The 23,175-nt window shown below is 36.6% G+C and overlaps 1 protein-coding gene across 9 annotated transcripts in view; it reads right to left on the reverse strand.

The window, feature by feature from the left end:
* The window catches only part of LOC131690643 (protein phosphatase 1 regulatory subunit 16A), a 449,834-nt gene that overhangs the window by 156,112 nt on the left and 270,547 nt on the right, over positions 1 to 23,175 (reverse strand). For all 9 annotated transcript variants that reach the window (XM_058976564.1, XM_058976565.1, XM_058976568.1 and 6 more), the window contains one exon: positions 14,003 to 14,837. In XM_058976564.1, the coding sequence (XP_058832547.1) occupies positions 14,003 to 14,082 (80 nt within the window). In that variant the 5' untranslated portion in view covers positions 14,083 to 14,837. The remainder of the gene's footprint in view (positions 1 to 14,002; positions 14,838 to 23,175) is intronic.

Here is a 23,175-nt window from a genome sequence, read left to right on the forward strand (position 1 = left end):
CTCAATATAAAGTTTTCATCAAATTCGGGCCGCTTTTGCGATTTTGTCCGACTTTTGTATGAAAGATGATCACTGTGAGACGGCAAGCCGGTGAGCAATCGATAAACTCGTATTAAGGTTCAACTGAGAAAGATATCGAGAAGCTGCCCGCTTTGAAAACGAAAAAACCTGATTTTTCTATACCACAGGAAAAGCGAAAATGGCGGATTCCTGTATGAATTAACTTTTCTGCTACAATGGTTTTGAGATTCAATTAAAGTTGATTTTGTCTAATGTTAGTTATCTAGAAGACATTTTCACTCACATGTTTCGGAGTTATGTTGTGTCCTAATGAACCAAATTAAATCAGTCATACATCCTTCGACGAAGAGAAAGACAAACTAAATCATTAAAAATGATAGGATCTGAATACTAATTGATGAAAGACAGCATCGTCGAGCGTCCTTTAATCAGAGAAATTAAAAGAGGACATCCTTACGGTTGAAGATGAAAATCGGACGCCCTGCCGAACGCTCTCCCTGTTCGTTTCCCACCCAGTAGAAACGTGATGGATCACCAATCTGAAAATCTCTCTAATTTTACTGTCGACAGTTTCAGCTGTCAAGAAAGAGTTATAAAACTTTAAATTTTGGATCTCATTTAAATTCCTATGCACGTCCTCTTCATTCCGGGTACCATCGCTGCTGTTGCAGTGACACTAGTGCAACGAGTCTACAATTCAGTTACAAGTTACAAGATGGAAAATTAAAAATTCATAGCACAAAAGTTGGCTTCCCACCCACCTGACTCGGATTCGAACTAGGACTGGTTCACCGTAACGCACCTCTGCTGATTGTTTGTCAAGCGGTGGCGGTGCACTGGCCGTTGAACACAACTTTGGTATGCATAATTGCAGAGCGGACTCGTCAGTCATTTGATGGGAAAATTTGCAAATGTACTTGCAGACTGTCCGGCGGCACCGGACAGGTTACTGTGAGCTGATCCATTCTGGAATAAAAGGAAAATGTTTGCACGGACGAACGCTGGTAGTCGGACTCGTTGCGAAACAACGAGTTAGTTGTTAAAAAGTCATCACATTTCACAATGCGGGAAAACTCACATTCTGCTAATGCAATACGGTTGGTCGGTCGTTCACTTTGACCACGAGGAGAAGTTCGAGGAAAAAAAAAAGAAAGTTGATGCTTAGTTTACACCCATCGCTACCAATTTGCCGATGTGCAATCTAGCAACAATCAAAATTGATTGCCGTTTGGCCTAGTTGTACACGGGTGTTGTAAGTTTTGTAAATTGTCGGCTCGAGAGCGAGAGATAGAGAAAGAGAGAGAGAGAGTTTGGCTTTGGCTTGGCGCGATATGAATCGAATCGTGGAAATCGGCTGGGAAATCTAGGAAATCTAGCCAATGTACACGCCAGTTGCCAATGTCGGTTACCGGAAATTTATCGCATTGGTACCGCAGACGCACACACCGTCGTTATTCACACCCGCACACATGTGGTGGCCAACAATTACCGAGCTGGATTGAATAAGCGTTGATTACATGGGCCAGTGTTTATGGACAATCAAACGTTGCGCGGTAATTGCGATGGAAATCGATGCAAACATTGGAGAGGATTTTTCTTTGGTCGGTGCGCTGATATGCGTTTATGCGTTCATCAGATTTAAAGCCATTGAAATTGATGCGATGTAGAATATTTAGGGAGTGTGCAACATCGCCGATTTTAGAAATCAAACTGTGGACAGTGACGGCGACGTCGACTAAAATTTTCTATGATCCCTTGTGAAATCAAGCAAAAACTGCCATTGCTATTTAGTGGGGGCGATATTTTAAAACAATTGCACATGAAACATACGTGCATTACACGCAACTGAAGCTAAAATAAGTTCTACTGTTCATATTTATAGATTCGAGTAATTTTGACATCACCCATTGAAAGCAATTATGGGATCATTAAACTAACTACACCGGCAAGATGGCGTTGGACATTTATTCTTTGGATTGGCGCAAAATGTTAATTTGTTGAATCTTTGTAGACCCGATGTTGTCTACATCCGATTTAATAAGCTTTTACCTTAATGTTGTCAGCTTGCTAAATTCCGACCAAATTAGATGATCTCAGCTTAGTGAAATATCTCAATTTATTGGTGTGGCCATAAACTGCTACTTGGGTACTGAAGAGTCGTTTTGGGAAAAACGGTAAGACCGGAGTGACCAGCTGTACGAAGCAATCAACAGCGTGATCGGTATGATCACGGTAGAAGAAACTACTTCGATTTATTTAAATGCAGTGGCGTAGCCAGAAATTTGGCGGGGGGAGTTGATGAAAATCGTTAATTTTACGAAAATGCTTCAATATAATGTAAATTTGATAAAATATTGAAAATACAGAAACAAAAACAGTTCATCAGTTCAAATTATAAAGAATACCTTTCATAATTTAATAGACAACTTTCTTTTATTAAATGTTATAAAATCAAAGAATATACACTTTTAAAGTGGAATCTATGTTCGACAACTTTTCTTACGGTCACATAATTTCGAAACCAACTTCGAAGGTTGGTCGTCAAATGGTGAATACTTCCCAGTGTTCAAAAGCTCCTATCTTATGCTTCCCTGTGCGTCTATTGATGACATTTAATCTGCAGGCCGGCATCGACTGAGTACTACCGCCTTCTGCAGTAGAAGCGAAATGATAAGGTGCGAGTGAGTATGGGCGCTATTACCTCACCGTAGAAAAAACTAAATACGTGATGTGGCAAAGAAACACTGCCCGGCTGTCCTTCGACGATACAGGAGGTTGGGTGAAACCCAACAAGCCGCCCAGAAAACACCACGTTACGAAGAGTCAGGAAGAAAAGGCGGATCGGAACAATCGGTCAAAGCATACGTAACGAAACAAGGACTATGATTGAAAAGTTGACACATCGAACTGCAAGTCACTTTTCTTCCCTGGGTCCGAACGAATCCTACACGATGAACTGAAAACTCGCATCTTGAAAGCAGTAGCATTGTAGGAACTTTGCTTGGCGGAACAGAATATGTGGAAAAGCGGGCATCGAGCGGTTACATTTTATTGGAGCGACGGCACAACTAACGAGTTGGGAATCCGCTTTGTGGTACTGAGCAAGATGCGCCAACGTGTAATCAAGTAGCAGACGATCAGCAAAAGGATGTGTGTGGATCAACGGCCATATCTACAACTACAGAATCGTCAACGTGCACTGCCCTCACTAAGCGTGATCCGAGAATGAGAAAGGAGGATTTTACGCGCATTTGGAGCCCACGGCAGAATGTAAAGCTCCTCATCAGCGACATGAACGCCACCTTTGAGATCACCTGGTTAACAAACTGAGAACTACGTTCTAATGAACAGAAGTTTCTTCTTCGACATCACAAATATCCGTACCTTCCGCAGTGCGAATATAAATTTAGAATCCCTTCAGCAAGATCGGAATACCAAAACGATGGAGCATCTGTAGAAAATTCTACGAGTAGGTAAATCGCTCAAGCAAAGGCTATGTGCTACAGGCCGACATATGAAGAGATACTAATGGAGACCTTCTCACGACCGAGTGTGAGTTGATCGATAACTGTATTACGACGAACATCGAAATAGCAGTAGACGACGAGAGTACCGCAAGAATCAGCCTGGGGACATGCGTAGCCGACGACCAGATTCTCAGCGCCGGATCTACCAAAGATTTACAAGGAGATCGGACGGTTGAGGACTGATAAAGCCCCTGGCAATGATCAACTACCATGTGAGCTGCTGAAACACGATAAAGAGGCGTTGTTTAGAGCATTCCACTGGGTGGTTTTGAAGATCTGGAAGAAACAGATTTTACCGGAGGATTGGATGGAGGAAGTAGTATGTCCCATCTATAAAAAGGGTGAGGGATTCCATGAGAAACCGAACGACCACAAAATATGACCATCGTCGATTCGAACGAAACTTTGAAGTTAAGTTCGGTTTATGAATCTTCAATATTTTCTCTGACAATTGAAATATTTTGATACAAGAGCAATTTTTCAAAAGGGCGTAAACATTTGTACGTGCATTAATTTTATTTTTTTTTTGTTCGATTACTGTATTTTATACAGCAAAGCTTTCTGAGAACGACTTTCAGAGAATGAATATTTATGTGCGAAAAATATACACTGAAGAAAATGTTGTGTCATATTTCACAAGGACACAAATTTGCGTTAAAATATAAATTGCAAAAAAACCCATTTTTTCTATTTTTTATATTTTAGAAACAAAAACCTCAAGAGAAAAGAAATATTTTGAATGTGATTGTATGATGGAGAACTTATCGGTAAAAAAGTTTTCCTAACAATAACTTTATACATGTTTTTAAATTTCATATTAATTGACATACAAAACTGTAATTTTATTACGGAATATAATTCTTAGTCTTATTTTAAATCAAAATGTATTTAACAAAAATCTTCCAAAATGCGATAGTTTTCGAGATATTTGGAATTTTGTTCCAACAAAAACAGTTAATTCGTGTGATTATGTCCTTTTTAAAAGTTATTCGCGTTACACCATCATAAAATGTCAAAAATCTAATGTTCATCGTATTAAAGACGTAAAAGAAACTTTTTCAGTGTATTTAGATCATGGAGAAGCTTTCAATAAAAAAGTTTTCCTAACAACAACTTTAAACATATTTTTATAATTCATACTATTTGCAGTAAAAAATACAATTTTCTTTTTGAATATGATTTTAAACGCTATTTTAAATCAAAATGCCAATAAAATTTTTTTTTCTGAAATGTAGTAGTTCTCGAGATATTTCAAATTTCGTTTTAACAACACAATTATTTGGTTTTCTTACGACCTTTCCAGGAGTCATTCGCGTTTCTCCATCAACAATAAAAAGTTTTTCAAAAGGCCCATGACATTTGCTGTAACTTTCTCTTTGACATCAAGGTGATATTGTAAACCATTTGAAAGCTATACGAAAACAACCAAAATATGATCGAACTATTTAGTTTAATCATAAGACCCTATGGTTGAATAGTATTTCGATTGTTTTCGTATAGCTTTCAAATGGTTTACAATATTACCTTGATGTCAAAGAGAAAGTTACAGGAAATGTTATGGGCCTTTTGGAAAACACATTATTGTTGATGGAGAAACGCGAATAACTTCTGAAAAGGTCGTAATGAAACAAAAGAAAAATCTGAAATATCTCGAGAACATTTCAAAAAAATTTTGTTATGAGCATTTTGATTTGAAATAGTGTTTAGAATGATATTCAAAAAGAAAATTGTATTTTTGACTGCAAATAGTAAGAAATATAAAAAAAGCCAAAAGTTGTTTTTATTGAAAGTTTCTCCATGATCCAAATACACTGAAAAAAATTTCTTTTGCGTCTTTAAAACGATAAACATTAGATTTTTGACATTTTATAATTGGGTAACACGAATAACTTTCAAAAAGGTCATAATCACACGAATTAACTTTTTTTGTTGGAACAAAATTCCAAATATCTCGAAAACAATCGCATTTTGGAAGATTTTTGTTAAATACGTTTTGATTTAAAATGAGAGTTAGAATTATATTCCGTAATAAAATTACAGTTTTGTATGTCAATTAATATGAAATTTAAAAACATGTATAAAGTTATTGTTAGAAAAACTTTTTTTCGATAAGTTCTCCATCATACAATCACATTCAAAATGTTTTTTTCTCTTGAGATTTTTTACTGACAAAATATAAAACATTAGAAAAATGGTTTTTTTTACATTTTAAATTTTTAACACTAATTTTTGTTTTCGCGAAAAATGACACAAATTTTTTTTCAGTGCATATTTTTTTCGCACATAAATATTCATTCTCTCAAACTTGTCCTCAGAAAGTTTTGCTGCATAAAATACAGTAATCGAACAAAAAAATTGAAATTAATGCACGTAGAAATGTTCACGCCCTTCTAAAAAATTGCTCTTGAGTCAAAATAATCTTACTGATTGTGGAAAATGTTTAGTCTTCCATGCCGATGAAATGTGTAAAGTTTTATAGAAATCTGATCAGGATTTTAATTATTTTCGGACGGATCTTCGTGGAATTCCTCGGGTGTAAAGCGGGTACCCTGCGAGGAGACAAACAGCCATGAACCGAATGAACTGGAGACATCTTCTTGATACAGCAAAGGACAATGCGGTCATATATTGATTGGTAACTAAATTATTTAAGTGAAAGTTTAGCAACAAGTTTTCGAGTATAAAATAATACTATGCTCACACTACAGAGTTAAAACATGTTATAATAATTGGCAACAAGAAAAACGTCATCAAGATAGCGTTAAAACACGTTTTAACTCGTAGTGTGAACGTAGTATAACACATCTTCAGATATAATCATTTTAGTGATAAAAATTCCTAGAAATAATCATGGAAAATCAACACTTCAAAAAAGTAGTTAAAGGATTGATGTCTTCAGCAAAGTTTTTGCGAATTTCATTTAAAGCATCTTTAATGAAGATATGAACGCGCTATGCAGGTAGCATATCGAGATATAAATCGATATTTACAAAATTATTCATAAATCCAGTTTTCTTCAATGTTGCTGTAAGCCTCAGAGACACATGGCTTGAAAAAAATATTTATTTTGTTGTTTATTAACAACAGCAGAGATTAATATCAGAATTATTGATTTTGAAAGTTCACTTTCGCAAATAGCAAATATATTTCGATACCCTGAATATATGGAGTATTCATATCTTCAGCCACGTTATTTATAATGAAATTCTCGAAAACTTTACTGAAGTTTTTCGAGACTAAACTTGTTTGAAGAAATAATGCATCCATCTGGAAGGATTATTCACCAAAATTATTTTACCAGAAGATGTTTTACGTTGCAAAATTACGAAAATACTAAACCTCTAAAGCTGACTGTTTCGAAGCTATTGAGCGTGAAAACTGTTTTCGAGCATTTATTTTACTTTTCTTCGCTATTAAAGTTCATAAAATAAGAACGGAGTCCTGGTATACGAAATTGTATTACCCCATTTAATTCAGTACTCAAATGTACATTATAAATAGTCACTAACTCGATTTTTTTTTAAATTTTCTTCATTTCCAATCCTACTTAATGGCTATTTAAATAATTGATAGCAAAAAAAATTAAATACTCATAAAAGCTGATCCTGGCCTACTAGAGTCCAACGGACAATTCCTTTTTGTATCAGTTTCTATGTGGATGTTTCCATGCAGATATTTTTTTTTAATATTGACATGATTATGAGCTCCTCACTAAGAGATCAGTTAAAAAATTCCATTCCCACAATTTACCAAAGTCCCAACGGTGTTTAAAATATTAAGTTCTCACTGTGCTGATCAGATAGTGAACTTCTAAAACTCTTACTTAAATATTGAATATTTTTTAATTAAACTGGTCGTCAGCAATTTTTTTCCAATTGAATTAATTTTGGTTTGCGGGGGGGGGGGGGGGGTTATATACCCTATCTTCTACAAAAAAGGCCAGAGACTGGAGTATAATAACTACCGAGGCATAACTATCCAACAAAGTACTCTTCTACGTTCTGTTTAGCAAACTGAGCCCATTGGATTAGTCCTTTGTCGGCGAATACCAACGCGCTTCGAGAAGGACGATCAACAAATATTTACCCGTCGACACATCCTGGATAAATTTAGAGATTTTTATAAGTTTCGATGTGAAGTCTTGAAGATCAAAAAAGACACACTAATTTGTCTTTATCCGACGTTTCGATCCATTTGGGACATTTTTTAAGGATTCGATGAAATGTGTTTTCCTGTCCGGTGTAGTGTTGTGCAATAAGCCAGTTTGACCTGTTTCGATTGCGCTAATAGCCATTTTCGGATCCAAATGATCGCCTTTTTATTTCTCTGAATTCGATGCAAACATTGGAGAGGAATTATTCGGGTCAACGCGCTGAAACGCATGCGTTCAAGGCAAAGGAATAGAAAAAATACTCTGAAGCGCAAACGTGGTCGTCCCACGCGTGAGCTGGAATGCACAACTTCCATTCCACACTCTGGCGACGAAGGGGATATCAAACAAGTCATTCACAAGTGCAAAATCAGACGCAGCTGCTGAAAAAAACATTTTTTTTTTAACATTCCCTTTCGCAATTTCATGATTTTTCACATCATTGGCTACTACTTAATTTTTTTACCTGAATGACGGCAATGGATTGCATTTATTTGTGTTATTAATTTTTAAATAATCTGCAGTATTCATATTCTTCAAAGCAAGTTTTATAGGTGTGCACCTATCGTACGCCCAGATTATGAAAACTTCGAAAAAAGTACCTTCGTCTTATTGGATTTAGTTTCAAAAATATTTAGCCAGACATAAAATCATTACTGTCAAAATTCTGCCAGATGTATAACCTTTCCAACGAGTGCTTATTTGTCAGAATCAGCGCCAAAAAAGTTGACCTACCTGACCCCGCTCTGCTCTAATGAGAGGAATTTAAGCCTTTACAAGGGTTCTCATCTGCGTCTAGTTTTTAGGAGCAGAAAAAGATGTCTCCATATGGGGATAATCAGAATCAGCATCGTGGTGAAACTTTTTTTTTTTAATATTTTTGCAAAAGAGTACTTAGAGTATAGTGTAAAAGAGCACTTTAGATTCCTCGGGCGTTGTCTGTACGCGTGACATGGTAATAGATCTTGTGAAGCCTACTACAGCAACACATTACGTACCATACAAACAACCAAACAGGCAGATGATCCTTGTCGAAGAAGACAAAATTAAACGTAAAACAGTTTCGTCAAAGGTCAACTGACGCGCTCACTGGCATAAGCGGCTTCGATCACTGACGTAAGCGGCTCTTGAAACAGCTAACCCCGAGCTTCAGTACATCCACAAATGACAAATTCAATTCGATGACTACACCATCGATCTCAATCTGGTGAGCGGGTATGTAGACGCGGTATTTATTCATAAAACACTTATCGCCAGTTATGTTATTTGCTTGCTTTAGACAGAATATCACAATTCAAAGATTATCTGGGCGATCACCACTGTGTCCTATACATGCCATTTGCACCTTAAATACAGTCTCCTGAATAGATGTTCCTTCGGTCGCTTTGAAACCGTGACTGAAATTTATATGAAATGAACGTCAAACACGATTGAACTCAGGTCGGGGTTTTCGATATTTTTACATGTTGCCAATCATCTTAAATAAACATAACAGCTGGTGAAGGAATAAATCAAATCAAATAAATCTTTCGTATTGTTGATGTGTGTTGATTGCACACGTGGAAAAATGCTCTGTAAGTCGCTTTGAAACACCTGACTTCGAAGGATGTGACAGACAAATCGGTAACGAGTTTATATGTATTTAAAATTTCACAAAATTTTTGTGTTCTGAAAAATTTCGGTTTTCCTCGTCATATTTGAAACATTATCTGAAAATTAGTTTCCGCATTTTTTATAAAAATCATACTTTTAATAAGCCACATCCGTAGTGTGGTAAGTTGCGAAGCTGCGCTCTAATATGCAATGAAACGGAACTATCATCACGAAATCTGACATGTCTATTAACTTCGCGAACGACATCGACATCAATAGCGTTGATTGCAGAGTAGTGAAAGAGGCGTTTGAGTTTTTTAAATGGGAGACAGCGACAAACGAACTGAATATAAATTCTGACAAAACAAAGTGCATGATAGCTGGTAGAGAGCGAAAAGCAATTGACAACGAATTCATACATCGTGAACCACTAATTGTGTGTTACAACAATGTTAGCCGAAAGGTGAATAGACGTGCTTCGACAGCGAATGTAACTATCAATAGTTCACGTAGTCAGTTAAAGTCTCCTAGCCTACTGAGTTATGTCGCTCAACTAGTTCATATTTTCACCAATGAAAAAAGTAGTGAATGCTTTTTTCCTGTGTAAGGTTTCTTTCAAATTGCTTTATTGTTAAATTACTCGAATCTAGAAATATGAGCGACACAACTAATCGCAATGCTAATGCTGTGCTACAGACAGAATAGAAAAGATGTTGAATGCGTATCGCCAAACTTCGTGCATTGCCTTTGTCGTTTGTCCGAATACTGAGGATTTAAATCAAACAAAAATTTAAACAAGTACCTAAGTACAAAAATGTTCTGCTTGTGTTCGGCACATTTCAACTGTTACTGTTCTCCAAATCCAAGAATGGCCATAAAAATATTCTTCGTTGCAAAAAGAATGTGCAGACATCAGAGAAGATTTGGTATTAGTTTGGACACAGATAACAGACATTTGGGCTAGAACAAAATTTCCTTAAAAATCTGTGTAAACTTTCAAATTAATAAACGTTAAAAAAATAGCGCTTCACTATTGCCATCTACGCAACTGTTTGCTACACGTGTTTGACAGCCGCACTCTAACTGCATTGCATCGATCACTGCGTCACCTACAAACATTTGCCAATCGTGTTTCAGACGTCTAATTTATTAAGAACTTCAGTAGCGGGTATTTACACATGTTTCGAATCGAGCCAAAACGTCTGTTATCTGTGGTTTGGATATATCATCTAGCTGGCAGCAAGTTGGTGTCAATTACTGACGAGTGGAACAGGAAACATTCAAATCTAACTTTTCTAAGCTAGGTCTTGTCCTCATGCGCAAATTGGTTTATCCAGCTGTTTTGCTTTGGGTAAAGACTGGTTGTATAGATGTAGGGAGTATCAGGGTGGCTCTTATTGTTAGGGTGCTTTAACAATTATTTTCTGAATGGGAGCAGATAGAATATTGTAATCTTCAGCAACATTGTAGAGGAACTTACACCAAGCAACTTTGCCGAAGACGTCATAGTTGTATCTCTAAAGGTTTTTATTTTATAGCTATTTTAATTGAGCAACTTAGGGTGTTCTGAAGGTGATATTTCTAAAAAAATTAAATCGTCTTCGAAAATTTTGATTTTACTTAGGGTGTTCTGAAGGTGATATTTCTAAAAAAATTAAATCGTCTTCGAAAATTTTGATTTTACTACTTTAAAATATAGGGTTGTGCAACAAACACTTATGTTTTCCTAAATTGTGAATTTGGACCACTCTGCATTGTACTCAAGGAAGAGTGAGACCGTGAAGAAAGAAAGTTTAGAAAAGCGTGGAGTAGACAATGGGTTAAGTCATCATGAAACTGCAAGCTGGCTCATAGGACCATATTCCATGTTTTTCTAAACTTTCTTCCTTCACCATCTCGCTGTCCCTTCAGTTTTTAAATCTTAACATCAAAAATACTTCATGTCTTCCAGTCGCTTGATAATTGAATGTCATTATGAACATGAAAAGAAAAAGTTCGACTGCCTTACAAAACAAGACAAAACGATTCATTCCTACTGGAGTTGGGTTTTCGGAAGTGTTCCCTGCCAGAATCACACACTACAATCGCAGACGAGACGTGAAATATTACCCACCAAAACACTGCTTAAGGCCAATTGCAGCGGGTCGTGATTCTGATTGTGATATATAAAGAGCACGGTTACGATGTGTTGGCGTAGATACTTTACGATCGCGTGGGAATGAGCGTGTATTTGTCGTTGTTGTCTGTCGATGGTCGCTATTGAATGTTCGCTTTTGTGTATCATGACGAGAGGCTCGAGCGTTTGTATGTGTTAACGTGTTCGATCAGGTGGGGTTTTGTATGTCGCGTGTGATGCAACTTCCCCTGTACATTTTCGACTTTGTAACCGGGTAGAGACATCCGGACTTGGCCGATTAATGATCGCGCGAACACGAGTGTCTATGGGTTCACGTTTGAAAATTTAGTACTGCTAAAACGTTCACTTTATCACCGAGATGTTATCAAGTTTTCAAGATCGCGAGCGCAGGTGTGCGTGGATGATCGCGAAGGGCGCAGGCGTTTGTATGTTTGTGTATAAATTCGATTTTGTAACCGTGTAACCATTTGCATATTCGTGTATGTTCTGAAATGATCGCGGAGACTGTGAATATGATACTTAATTTTTAGTGTGCGGTTCAGATGCTAGAAGAGAGTGAGTTTCCCTATTTCACTAGAGTTCCCGGGCATGTCACCATAGAACGTGTTGTCTAGTGGTTATGATCGTTATTTTATTATTGGTCGAACTGATTGCATGGAGCTAGGTTGCTAGGAATAAGGGTTGAGATTTCCGGACGTGGCCGTTTCATAACCGCGCGAACACGGGCGTTTGTAGGTTCACGATTGAGACTGTGTTTGTAAATTTGGAAGTGCTGAACGGTTCATTTTAAAATGGGGTTGTTATTATTGAGTTTCTTTTCATGCGGGACATCACGTTTGACTAGAGGTTTGCATAGGAACACAAATGATTGTCTCCGTTCTTAGAGCTAGCGTCAATCCGGCGCTAGCTTAGTCCTGTCACTAAGTTAGTGTCGGATTCAGATGAGACGAAGTCGAAACGCAAATTAGACAACTAATTTAGTTGTAGGTTTTGTGTTTTCAAGCGTAAAGATGGATTCATGAATTTTCTTCTTAAAATAGAAAACATAATTTTTACCTAAAATTTCCCCACTAAGGAGAAATATAACATAGTGCATCTTGTAATGGCTTGCTAAACGTAACCAAATACTTCGATTTCATTAGTTCTCCTCAGCTTTAAATTAGCTTCTTTTCTTGACGGACATCACGCTTGACTAGGGGTTTGCTCAGGAACACAACTTGTGTCTCCGTTTTGTGGAGATAGCACCAAACCAGCGCTAGCTTAGTTCTGTCACCAAATTAGTGTCGAATTCTGATGAGACAAAGACGAAACGCAAATTTTATAACTAATTCAGTTATCCTTGTTTTTCCTTGATCCAGGGAGTAGACATACTGCAACATACTGTGTGTTTTATACCATAGAGTTTGAATACTAGTTTTACTCACGAAGTTTAGTCGACCCTGTACTAGAATTGAAAAGGTTTTACCAAGCATGGCCTGCTTGTGGATTCATGGAGCAATTTGTAATGTCTTTTTATCCGTTGAAGTCGTTCATTCGGTGAAAATTCTGGACAAACCCGAATAGGTTTCGTTTTGTGAGACGCGTTCAAAACTTTATAGAGATCTTCCGAATTCGGAAAGATTGTTATACCCTAACTATGAGATTTAATATTTGCGTGTAGCACTCCTTTCAGAACACGATGGTATGTTCGACGCTTTTGATTTCCTGTGAATACCTGATGTCATTCCGTTTGCCGGAGCAGCGCCGGTTTGCCTTTATCATTGTTTTTTTTTTCGCAGCTCACTAATCACCAGATCTAGTTTTGATTAATCTAATAAATGCAAAATAATATATTTTTTCGTGTTCGCACTATTAATTCTAAGGACTGTTTTGGCTTTCGGCTTTGTCTTTTCCTGAAACCTTCGCCACGCACCGATGATTGATGAAAACGATTCAACAGTGAATTCCAAACAATGTTTGACGTAAATGTAAAATCCCAATCGTCGGACGCTGACTGCTGGCACTTGCATAATAGACGAACATAGGGTCAACCGGAGCAACTTTAAGCATCTTTTAGCAACACTTCACATGACGTTCAGAACAGGTGCGACAAACTACTAATCTGTTACTGGAGTTGTAGCTTATTCACTAATCGAATTATAAACTGATCACGCTTTTATTTATCCGTATCCTGACACCACATAAATAATAGATCAAGCTCAAATTTGAGCAAATCACAACCCTTTTAATCACACCGACGTTTCCCCCTCAAAACTGCCGCACTTGAACTGCGAAACTGCACCAAACGATCGACGAATCCAAGGAACAATCGACCTTCGTCAACGGTAGCGGAATGAGCACTTTCCACAACTCAAAACGCGCACCCACACTAGAGACAAAAATCGAACAACACCCTAGTTGACCGACTCCTGACCCATTCGGGTAGGGCAAAAAAAAAACTTTCCAACTTTAGGAAGAAACACTTTACACCGAACGGTAAACCGTCGTCAGACCGGAACGAATAATCAAGAGAAAAAAACGAAACAAGAAAACAAACAAACACTAGTACAATAAAATAATCAAAGCTGAACTTACATCCGCGCGAGATGCAGCCGATCCTGCGTAGAAAGATGCTCGACCTGAGCCATCTCGGAAACTAAATCCGAGTGCTCCATATTGCTTATATCGAAGCTCAACTTTCGGCCACTGCTGCGTCGTGCTCGCCGTCGTTGTTGTTGTTGTTGCTGCTGCTGCTGTTGCTGCGGCTCTTTCCGATGATGATGATGATGGTGAAGATCGTGATGATTTTGTTCGTTGGCCTCACCGCCGGCAATCGCGCTGGAAGCCGTCGCCGTTGCTAATGATTGTGATGACGACGATAGCGATGATGATGATGCGATCGCTGTAGTTTACAGCAGGTCGTTCAATACCTCTGAGCGATCGGTTCGTCGGCTGAAGGGGTGTGTTTGTTGGCAGCTATGGAGTGGCAGCGGAGATAGGTAGCTTATACTCGGAAGTCACGCTTCAGATAGCTACCGCTTGCTGGTGGTTTGGATGAACATTTACTAATTACATTAGCACTTCGTGCTGCTCTGCTTCTGCTGAATTTGTTCAAATCGTGGTTTGGCTGTTTTGTTACAAGATTTTTGGGGACCTTTGTCACGTCCCGCGATAGATGGATGGGTGACGGAACCAACCAACATAAAAAATAAACGTTCGTCGTTCGGTAAGGGAGCTATCCGGTTTGGGGCGGACGACGTCGCGGGGTGCAACTCTTCTCCGTCGGACGATGCATCTTAATTGGTGGCGGCGATCGGATTGGATCGGACCGTCTACGTACTTGTCGCCGGCGTCGTAGTCGTCGTTACCTTTTCACGCCCGGACTGTGAATTGATGAACTCTTCCTTCAATTTAAACGCGTCGAAGCGATCTGCGGAGGGAACAGATAGAAAAAAGAGAGAGCAAATTAATTAACATGCTGGAAAATTTGAGCTTGATTGGGTACGCGCACACATTCACACATACACAAACCACCTACATATTTACAGAGATGCGGGCAGACAACGATGGAGTCGAGAAAACAAAATGTTAAAACCAGTGGAATCAATCAGTTCGGGTTTGATGGATGATTTGTTTTCCTTCGCGTTAAACTGGTGTGCATTTCATTGAGTTTTATCGGTCTCGGTCGTGAGTATGCCATAACATCATTAATTGAGTACGAATAATATTTTCGGTTGAAAAAAATATATTGCGACATAGGACGAGTACAAAAATGAAATAAAAAATAGGTCTAATTCGTTTAGATGATTAGCACCGTAAGCGACAATCACACACAGAGAAGCATTAAGGAGGTCCTCTTCTAAATTTTTTTCAATGAATCGATTTTTTTTTAATTTTTTGAATCGAAGGCTGAAAGTGTCTAGAATATGTTGGTAAAATGTTTTTTTTGATACATGAATTAGTTTCTTCGCAACACGGCTTTGAACGGACCCGTGTCCTGATCGTGAACGGAAGCTCAGAAACAAATCCGCCGCGCGCTCTAAAACAAGTTACTGCACAGATCGTAGGTAGCTCTGGTAGTCCACATTAATTCTATAAATCACTTTTTGGCCGCCGTATTGAATCTGACATTTAAAATTTTTCGAATCTCCCCTAAAGTTCGTGTTCAGCGACCTAAAATATTCTTATACTCAAAGTCATTGATATTAATTAATATTAAACTTTTTAGTCCGCCATATTGGATCCGTCATTTTGAATTAATTAAATTTGGTTTCAAATTCGTGTTTAGCGACCCCAAAAATTCATACAAACAAAGTTTCATTCAAATTGATAATTATTTTTATTTTTCACATTTTAACGACATTCAATTAGCTAGAGATTACTGGGTAGGGAAAGTTATGAAAATTAGAGCCATAGTACTCAAGCGAGAGCAAGGATGTGAAATAAACAGATCGGAAAACTAGAAGTGGTAGGGTCATTAGAACAGGCCTAATATCGTAAGGGCTTAATCTTTGTCTTCTGTTAATGAGGGTCGAGCTTAGGCAGTATAACTATGAATCACCCGAGTTCACTAACATGTGTCCTGATAAAGGTAGACGTGTCTATCTTTACCGTGACAAACGTTTGCCAAATTTTAAATTTTCCAAACCTACCCTAATTTGTGACCGTAGAAACCTATACACCCAAGTTTTTTTACGCGAGGGATACGCACTGCGTAAAAAAACGCGTTAATTGGAAAATCCGCATACAAAACCGCGGTCATTAGAAAATCCGCATAAAAAAGACGCGTTAATTAAAAAATCCGCGTAAAAAAAACTTTCAGCAAAAGATTAAAGACAATATTTTTGAAAGCTTTTTTTTTGCAAAAATAAGTCCTTTTGAAAACAAAAAACTTATACTTTTTCCTTGAAAAAAATTCTAAGTACTTTTAAATGCAAATAACTTAGAAGAATTTTGGCATTTTTTGCGTGGATTTCACAATTAACACGGTTTTTGCCAAAAACATTCCTTATTTGGCCTTAAGTCCTTTTGAATGCAAAAGACATAGAAGATATTCGGAAAGATGGAAGCGACGGATTTGGAAGACGCCCGCACCTCAAGAATATGGGTATTTTCGGAATGGACTTGACGGGTAAGTGCCAGAAATTGATTTTTAACGCCATTTTGAAATCCAAGACGGCGACTTCCGGTTTAGCGAAGGTTCTGGTTCGATGCTTGCATACCAAAGAGCGGACGGACAATAAAATCCAGGCCAGAAGCCGAATGCTTGCAGCGGCTACACGCCAGAATAGGTTACGTTATGGTAAGCGGAGGGTACCACAAGCACCCCGGCGCAGTTGTCGGAAACGCCAAAAAACGTAAACTTACTTCACTAGAGGCTAAACCATCGAACATATTATCACAGGGTACCTTTGGAAGAAATGTTCGAATGAACATTCCCCGCAATTTGACAAAAATATAAAATTAGCATTAACCCTACGGAAGTCGTGCCCGTGACCCACTGAACGAGCAGCCGCTGGTGCCCTAAGACGATTTCGCTGGATTTTCAGAGCAGCGTGCACTTGGTGCACTAGCGCGACTGCCGAAAGGTTAAAGGCAGCATTAAAACCACATAATATCGTTGAAGACTGTACCTAAATATACTCATTCATTTTAAAGTTACTGAGCATTATTATTTTTTTAAGCAAAATTTAGTTGATTCATTTGAATCATTCGATTGGTTTGATTCATTTGATTTATATGATTCATTTGATTCATCTGATTCGTCTGATTCATCTGATTCGTCTGATATTCATCCGATTCTTCTGATATTCATCTGATTCTTCTGATATTCATCTGATTCATCTGATCGTCATCTAATTCATCTGATTCATCTGATATTGACAGTTCTCAACACTGTCGGCAATGGAGAGTAGACCGAATATTTCTACATCCAGTTTTTTAAACCCAAAACTTCTAAAGAGGGACAAATTTTCGAAAACTTTCTCAACAGTCAAGATCGCATAATTTCGAAATCATCACCTTTGAAGGTTTAACAACTTCGATGAAGTTGTCCAACAATAAAACAGCGCATCCTGTGATATGAAAAATTCTAGTGATTAATTCTCCTTAAAGTAACTGTGGAAAATTAACTCTTCAAAAATGGTAAGTGACTTGGTGCCTTCAGCAAAGTTGTTGATAATATCATTTTAAACAATTTTGTTGAAAATATTGAGACTACATGAATGCAGCATATCGAGATATAAAACAATATTCAGGAAAAAAATTAAAGCTAATTATCTTCAATACAACTTTTTTGTAAGCTTCAGAGACCTACACCTTTGTAAGCTACACTAGGGCATTGCAAAAAAAACTTTTTTTTGAATTCTCAAAGGCCCCCCCTCTTATATTGTGACAGATGTCAAAGTAAGCTCAGATGCCAAATTTCACATCATTTGGACAATTTTAGACCCCCGCCCACTTCGCTTGAAATTTTTTGAAATTGGTACTATGGGAAAATATGAAGGAAAAATACATTAAATGCTATAACTTTTGAAGTAGCAATCAGAAAATTACAATTTATACCTCTTTTGAAAGGAAATAATCTAAGTATTTGAATGAAGACATATTTGTTTCTTGAAAAATACGGGAAAGTGGGGTACAGGGTCTTTTTGGCCCCAAAATCCCCTATTTTTAATGATTTTTCTGCTCCGTGATGCAAATCATACATATTTTGTAGTTTTTCTAATGTGAAAAAATCTCAGAAATCGAACGGAACCCTTTTGACCTTAGTTCGAATACGAGAAGTTGGGGTTATAGGGCTTTTTGTCTGTCATATTAAATTTTATCATTTTCTCATGCATATATCTCTATTATTCTTCAATCAATTTTCATAAAATGTAACTTATTGAACGTGTAAAATTCTGAGGAATAAAACAAAAATAAAAACGTTAAAGGTAAAATTCAGAAACATCAAACTTTTTGATATTTACTCTACAAATCTCATTTTTTTCATTATTTGTCATAATACCTCAACTTTCCCTATTTTTCCAGGAATAAAACTTTTCTCATGTGATCCCTTAGCATATTTTACACTAAAAAAAGTAAATTAAATAAAAATTTTGTTGTTAAATGGAGTTAATATGTGCGATTTTATGATAAAAATGTGAAATCGACACTATATGTCAGATAATTTGATGTTCCTGAATTTTACCGGTAACGAGTCTATTTTTGTTATAATCCTAAGGATTTTCCACGTACAACAAGGTATAGTTTATGAAAATTGAGTGAAGAACAATAGAGATATATTCACGAGAAAATGATGAAGTTTAATATGAATGTCAAAAGGCCATTTAACCCCAACTTCTCGTATTCGGACTAAGGTCAAAAGGGTTCCGTTCGATTTCTGTGATTTTTTTACATTAGAAAAACTACAAAATATGTATGATTTGCATCACGGAGCAGAAAAATCATTAAAAATAGGGGATTTTGGGGCCAAAATGACCCAGTACCCCACTTTCCCGTATTTTTCTAGAAACAAATATATCTCCATTCAAATACTAAGATTATTTCCTTCCAAAAGAGGTATAAGTTGTAATTTTCTGATTGCTACTTCAAAAGTTATAGCATTTAATGTATTTTTCCTCCATATTTTCCCATAGTACCAATTTCAAAAAATTTCAAGCGAAGTGGGCGGGGGTCTAAAATTGTCCAAATGATGTGAAATTTGGCATCTGAGCTTACTTTGACATTTGTCACAATATGAGAGGGGGGGCCTTTGAGAATTCAAAAAAAAATTTTTTTTGCAATGCCCTAAGCTACACCTTGAATGCAATGTGAATTTTATTGTTTTCGAAAACTTTGCTGAACACATTAAGTCTCGAATTAATCTACTTCTAGAAGGATTAACCACCAAAATTATTCTATCAGAAGATGTGCTATTTTACGTTTTAAAATTCTTCAATGATACTTAACATCGAAATTTGACAATTCCGATTCAATGTGATCGTTAAAAAGCTACCGAACATTTATTGTACTTTTCTTCGCTATTCAAGTTCACAACTTGACAACGAGTACCCAGTACCTAGTGCACACAGTTTTATTACGCCATTCAATTCAGCACTCAAATTTACTCCATTAATAGCTTGAATTATTGAGACATCTGCCTAAAAGTAAACGGCGCACCAACTGCTTACTAAAGACTTACTCTAAGGTTGCCAGTAAGTTTTCTTTGTGTAACTAGTACATTTGCGGTAGTAATAAGCCCCTTATTTCGGTGTAAACGCAAGGACAACTTTTAAAACAAAATTTAATTGATAAGTATAGCTCATTAAACCAATTTTATCAATTCTGTGATCTAAAAAGAATTTTTGAATTTTACTGAATTTGATGAATCTGGCACCACTTGCATCTGGTATACTCTACCTGCACAAAACGTTGCATAACGCAGGGCTGATTTTTGGAACAACTTGTGTTCTCAGTCAGCTCTTCGTTATGCAAATTTGCGATATTATGACAGATCTGCCATGGAATTTTGGGAAAATGTGCTAATATATTGAAATTTTTATTAACTCCAATCCTGCTTAGCGGCTATTCATATAATTGTTAATAAAATATACATAAATAAAATGCTCATAAAAACCGATTCTAACCTGTTAGAGACAAACTGTAAACGTCATTTTTCATCATCTTTCATCTACTTTCCGAAATATTTTTTTTCTTTTCTAAATTATATTCAGTTTTTGTCTCAAAAAAATTCATTTTCAGCAAATGTTGTGTATGCACGTTTTTTAATGAGCAAGTTTATGTTTTATAGACAATCAACCTATTCAAACTTAGCTTCCCATTCGAAAAATTGTCCCTAATCCATATTTGGGAACATCTCTCCAAAAAAAGCTCATAATAATTCAGACAATTATTTTATTTCATACTGATTCAATTTGACAATTATGGGATCTCGGCTAAGAGATTTCCTTCCCACAATTTTCCAAGATTCGTCGTGATGCTTAAAGTGATCAGACAATATTATTCCAAAAATATTTTGTAGGGGAATTGTGGGAAAAACCGACACTGTGGGTAAAACCGACACCCCACAACTTTTCCTAGAAATCAAGTTTTTATTCATTTCATAATGATACAATATTATTAGTACGTTTATTTAGAGCATTTGAAGAAAAATTGGATTTACGTTAGTGCGCCGAATGTCATAAAAATTAACAAAACATTCGACAGCAGCGTTCATACTCGTCTGGATGTAAAATTTCGTTGGTAGATTTTAAGGTTTTAATCGAACAAAAGCTTTTCAAATCACCACATTTTTCAGTACCTATTATTATCGGCCTGTCCTATGATCAACTAGGTGCATTGAAGACGAATTTGAAAAATTCAATATTTTTAATTGCTTTTATAAAAAAAATGTGCGCTGTTGGGGTAAAACCGACACCCTGTGGTTAGGGTAAAACCGACACCCTGTTAAGATGGTTGTGTATAGTTGCGATTCATTTCAAAATACTGGGGATCTTTGTGACACTTCAATTAGCCTATTAGAACACTATAGTATTAGCAGAAATACACAGAAATACTTTTATTGTGTTTATTTCTTGTAAGTCTCTTTAAAAATCAAAAATTGGAATTTTTGCTTATCTGATTCTAACGAAGCTTTTGCTATTTCTGCAAAAAGGTCATCAAACCGAATTTCTAGTGTTCTCTTGGTTTGTCATAGACGAATTTTATCACAATGAGACAATGATATTATGTATACTCCAATAGATCGTTGATGATCAGAGTCCGAAAAATCAAATCTGAAAAAGATAGTTTTACTAAGAAGTGTGTGTGTGTCACTTATAAGTGAATGAATCCAATTAGCAGAACTTAGAGCGCTTGAAAATCTTCTCTTATGAAATAAAATGACACTGGAGGTTGCAATGATGTGCGCAAGGATTATTTGGAAATACTCATATCAATAAATAATCCTATAGCATAAAATACTCTTATTTATAGTACTACGCTTTCGAACTTTCTTCCCCTCACTACATGATGAAGCAATAAAAAGCACATATTTGCATCATACATACTCACACTTCATTAATCACGCATATATCTCATTTTTAATAAAGATAAAGATTTTAATAAAGTGGAGAGAAAATAAATTAAAGGGGGTGTCGATCTTACCCCTATGGGGTGTCGGTTTTACCCGCAGTGCTTACAAAAAGTCACTTTGTTTTCCAAGTTTTACAACCAATATTTTTTAATGAAATTAATTTTTTGAAGAGCTGAAAAAATTAAGTCTCGTTAAGAATTTTCTGAAGAAGAATTCTGCATAAAAATTATAATTTTATTGGTTTTGTGGCAACTTAGAAAAAGTGTTAAGCATAAGGTGTCGGTTTTAACCATAATTCCCCTACAATATGAAATTAAATTGGTCAGCATCAATTTTTTTCAATCCGATTAATTTTGGCTTGGGGGTTCGTTCAACCCCCAAATCCCCCCTGGTTACGCCACTGAACAACTACGCGACTTCTGTAAGGTTAATAAAACTGCTTTTTTTGCGATTTCATTGCAAATTTTAGTGTATCATACTGTGGATAAAAATATCTACTTCGTTGTTCTACATTTGCTACATTTGGTTAAACACATTTAACAGTGCTTCGTATACAGAATTATTATTAATTTGTTTTGACGAGTTTTTTTCGCAAAATTGCTTAATATATGTCAATGTGTTGCCTACATTAGGTTTTCTTGTCTTGAAAAACGTTGTTTGTAACAGCATTCGTAACAAATTTGCTGATGACATCACCTTTCTAACAAAATTTATTTAAAAGATTAATTCTCGATAATCGCGTTGCTGGGAAATTTCTCTGAAGAAACTAAACTTCACTTGCGGTTTCAAAATCATGACCGTAAAAAAAATTTTTTTCGAACATTTATATAACAATTTTTCACTCTAAAACTAAATTGGGAAAGAGTCTGTATACATAATATCGAATTATGCCATTCCACTCCAGCTTGGTGGGTATTTTGTAATTGATAAACTAAAAAATCTTTTATTGCTCTCAAAAATCTATTTTTACCTATGCTATTTTTCTCCTTAGTGAAGAACAATTTTGGTAAAAAATATTTTTCTCCATTAAGGAGAACATTGTATGTGAAGAAAACCATCTTTGCATGTGAAAAGAACAAAGCCTCTAACAAAATTAGTTTTGGAATTTGCGTTTTGACTTCGTCTCATCAGAATCCGACACTAACTTAGTGACAGAACTAAGCTAGCGCCGGATTGACGCTAGCTCCAAGAAACGGAGACAACCCCTAGACAAGCGTGATGTCCCTCAGGAAGAGCAGTATTGTGTCTCCGTTTTGCCTTTCTCATAAAGAAAGGATATGCAATCACTCTGAAAACCGACTTTTTAACCGAGGCCCGGAGGGCCGAGTCTCATATACCATTCGACACAGTTCGTCGAAATTGACAAATGTCTGTATGTGTGTGTGTGTGTTTTCAAAACTCATTTTCTCAGAGATAGCTGAACCGAACCGCTCAAACTTGATTTCAAATGAAAGGTATAACGCTCCCATAAGCTGCTATTGATTTTTTTGTCGATCGGACTTCCCGTTCCGGAGTTACGGGTTGAAGAGTGCGTTTACCCAGCTAATCCCCATATAAAATGGTAACACCATTATGTCCAAATGGTGTAATATATATTAAAAAGGGTGCAACATAACTCGAATTTGCGGGTCTAGGTCACTAATGATCTTTCTAAGCAGCTTTGACCACCTATTACGGTTTTTGATAACCC

Source organism: Topomyia yanbarensis, chromosome 3 (genome assembly GCF_030247195.1).
Source record: "Topomyia yanbarensis strain Yona2022 chromosome 3, ASM3024719v1, whole genome shotgun sequence".
Taxonomy (NCBI): domain Eukaryota; kingdom Metazoa; phylum Arthropoda; class Insecta; order Diptera; family Culicidae; genus Topomyia; species Topomyia yanbarensis.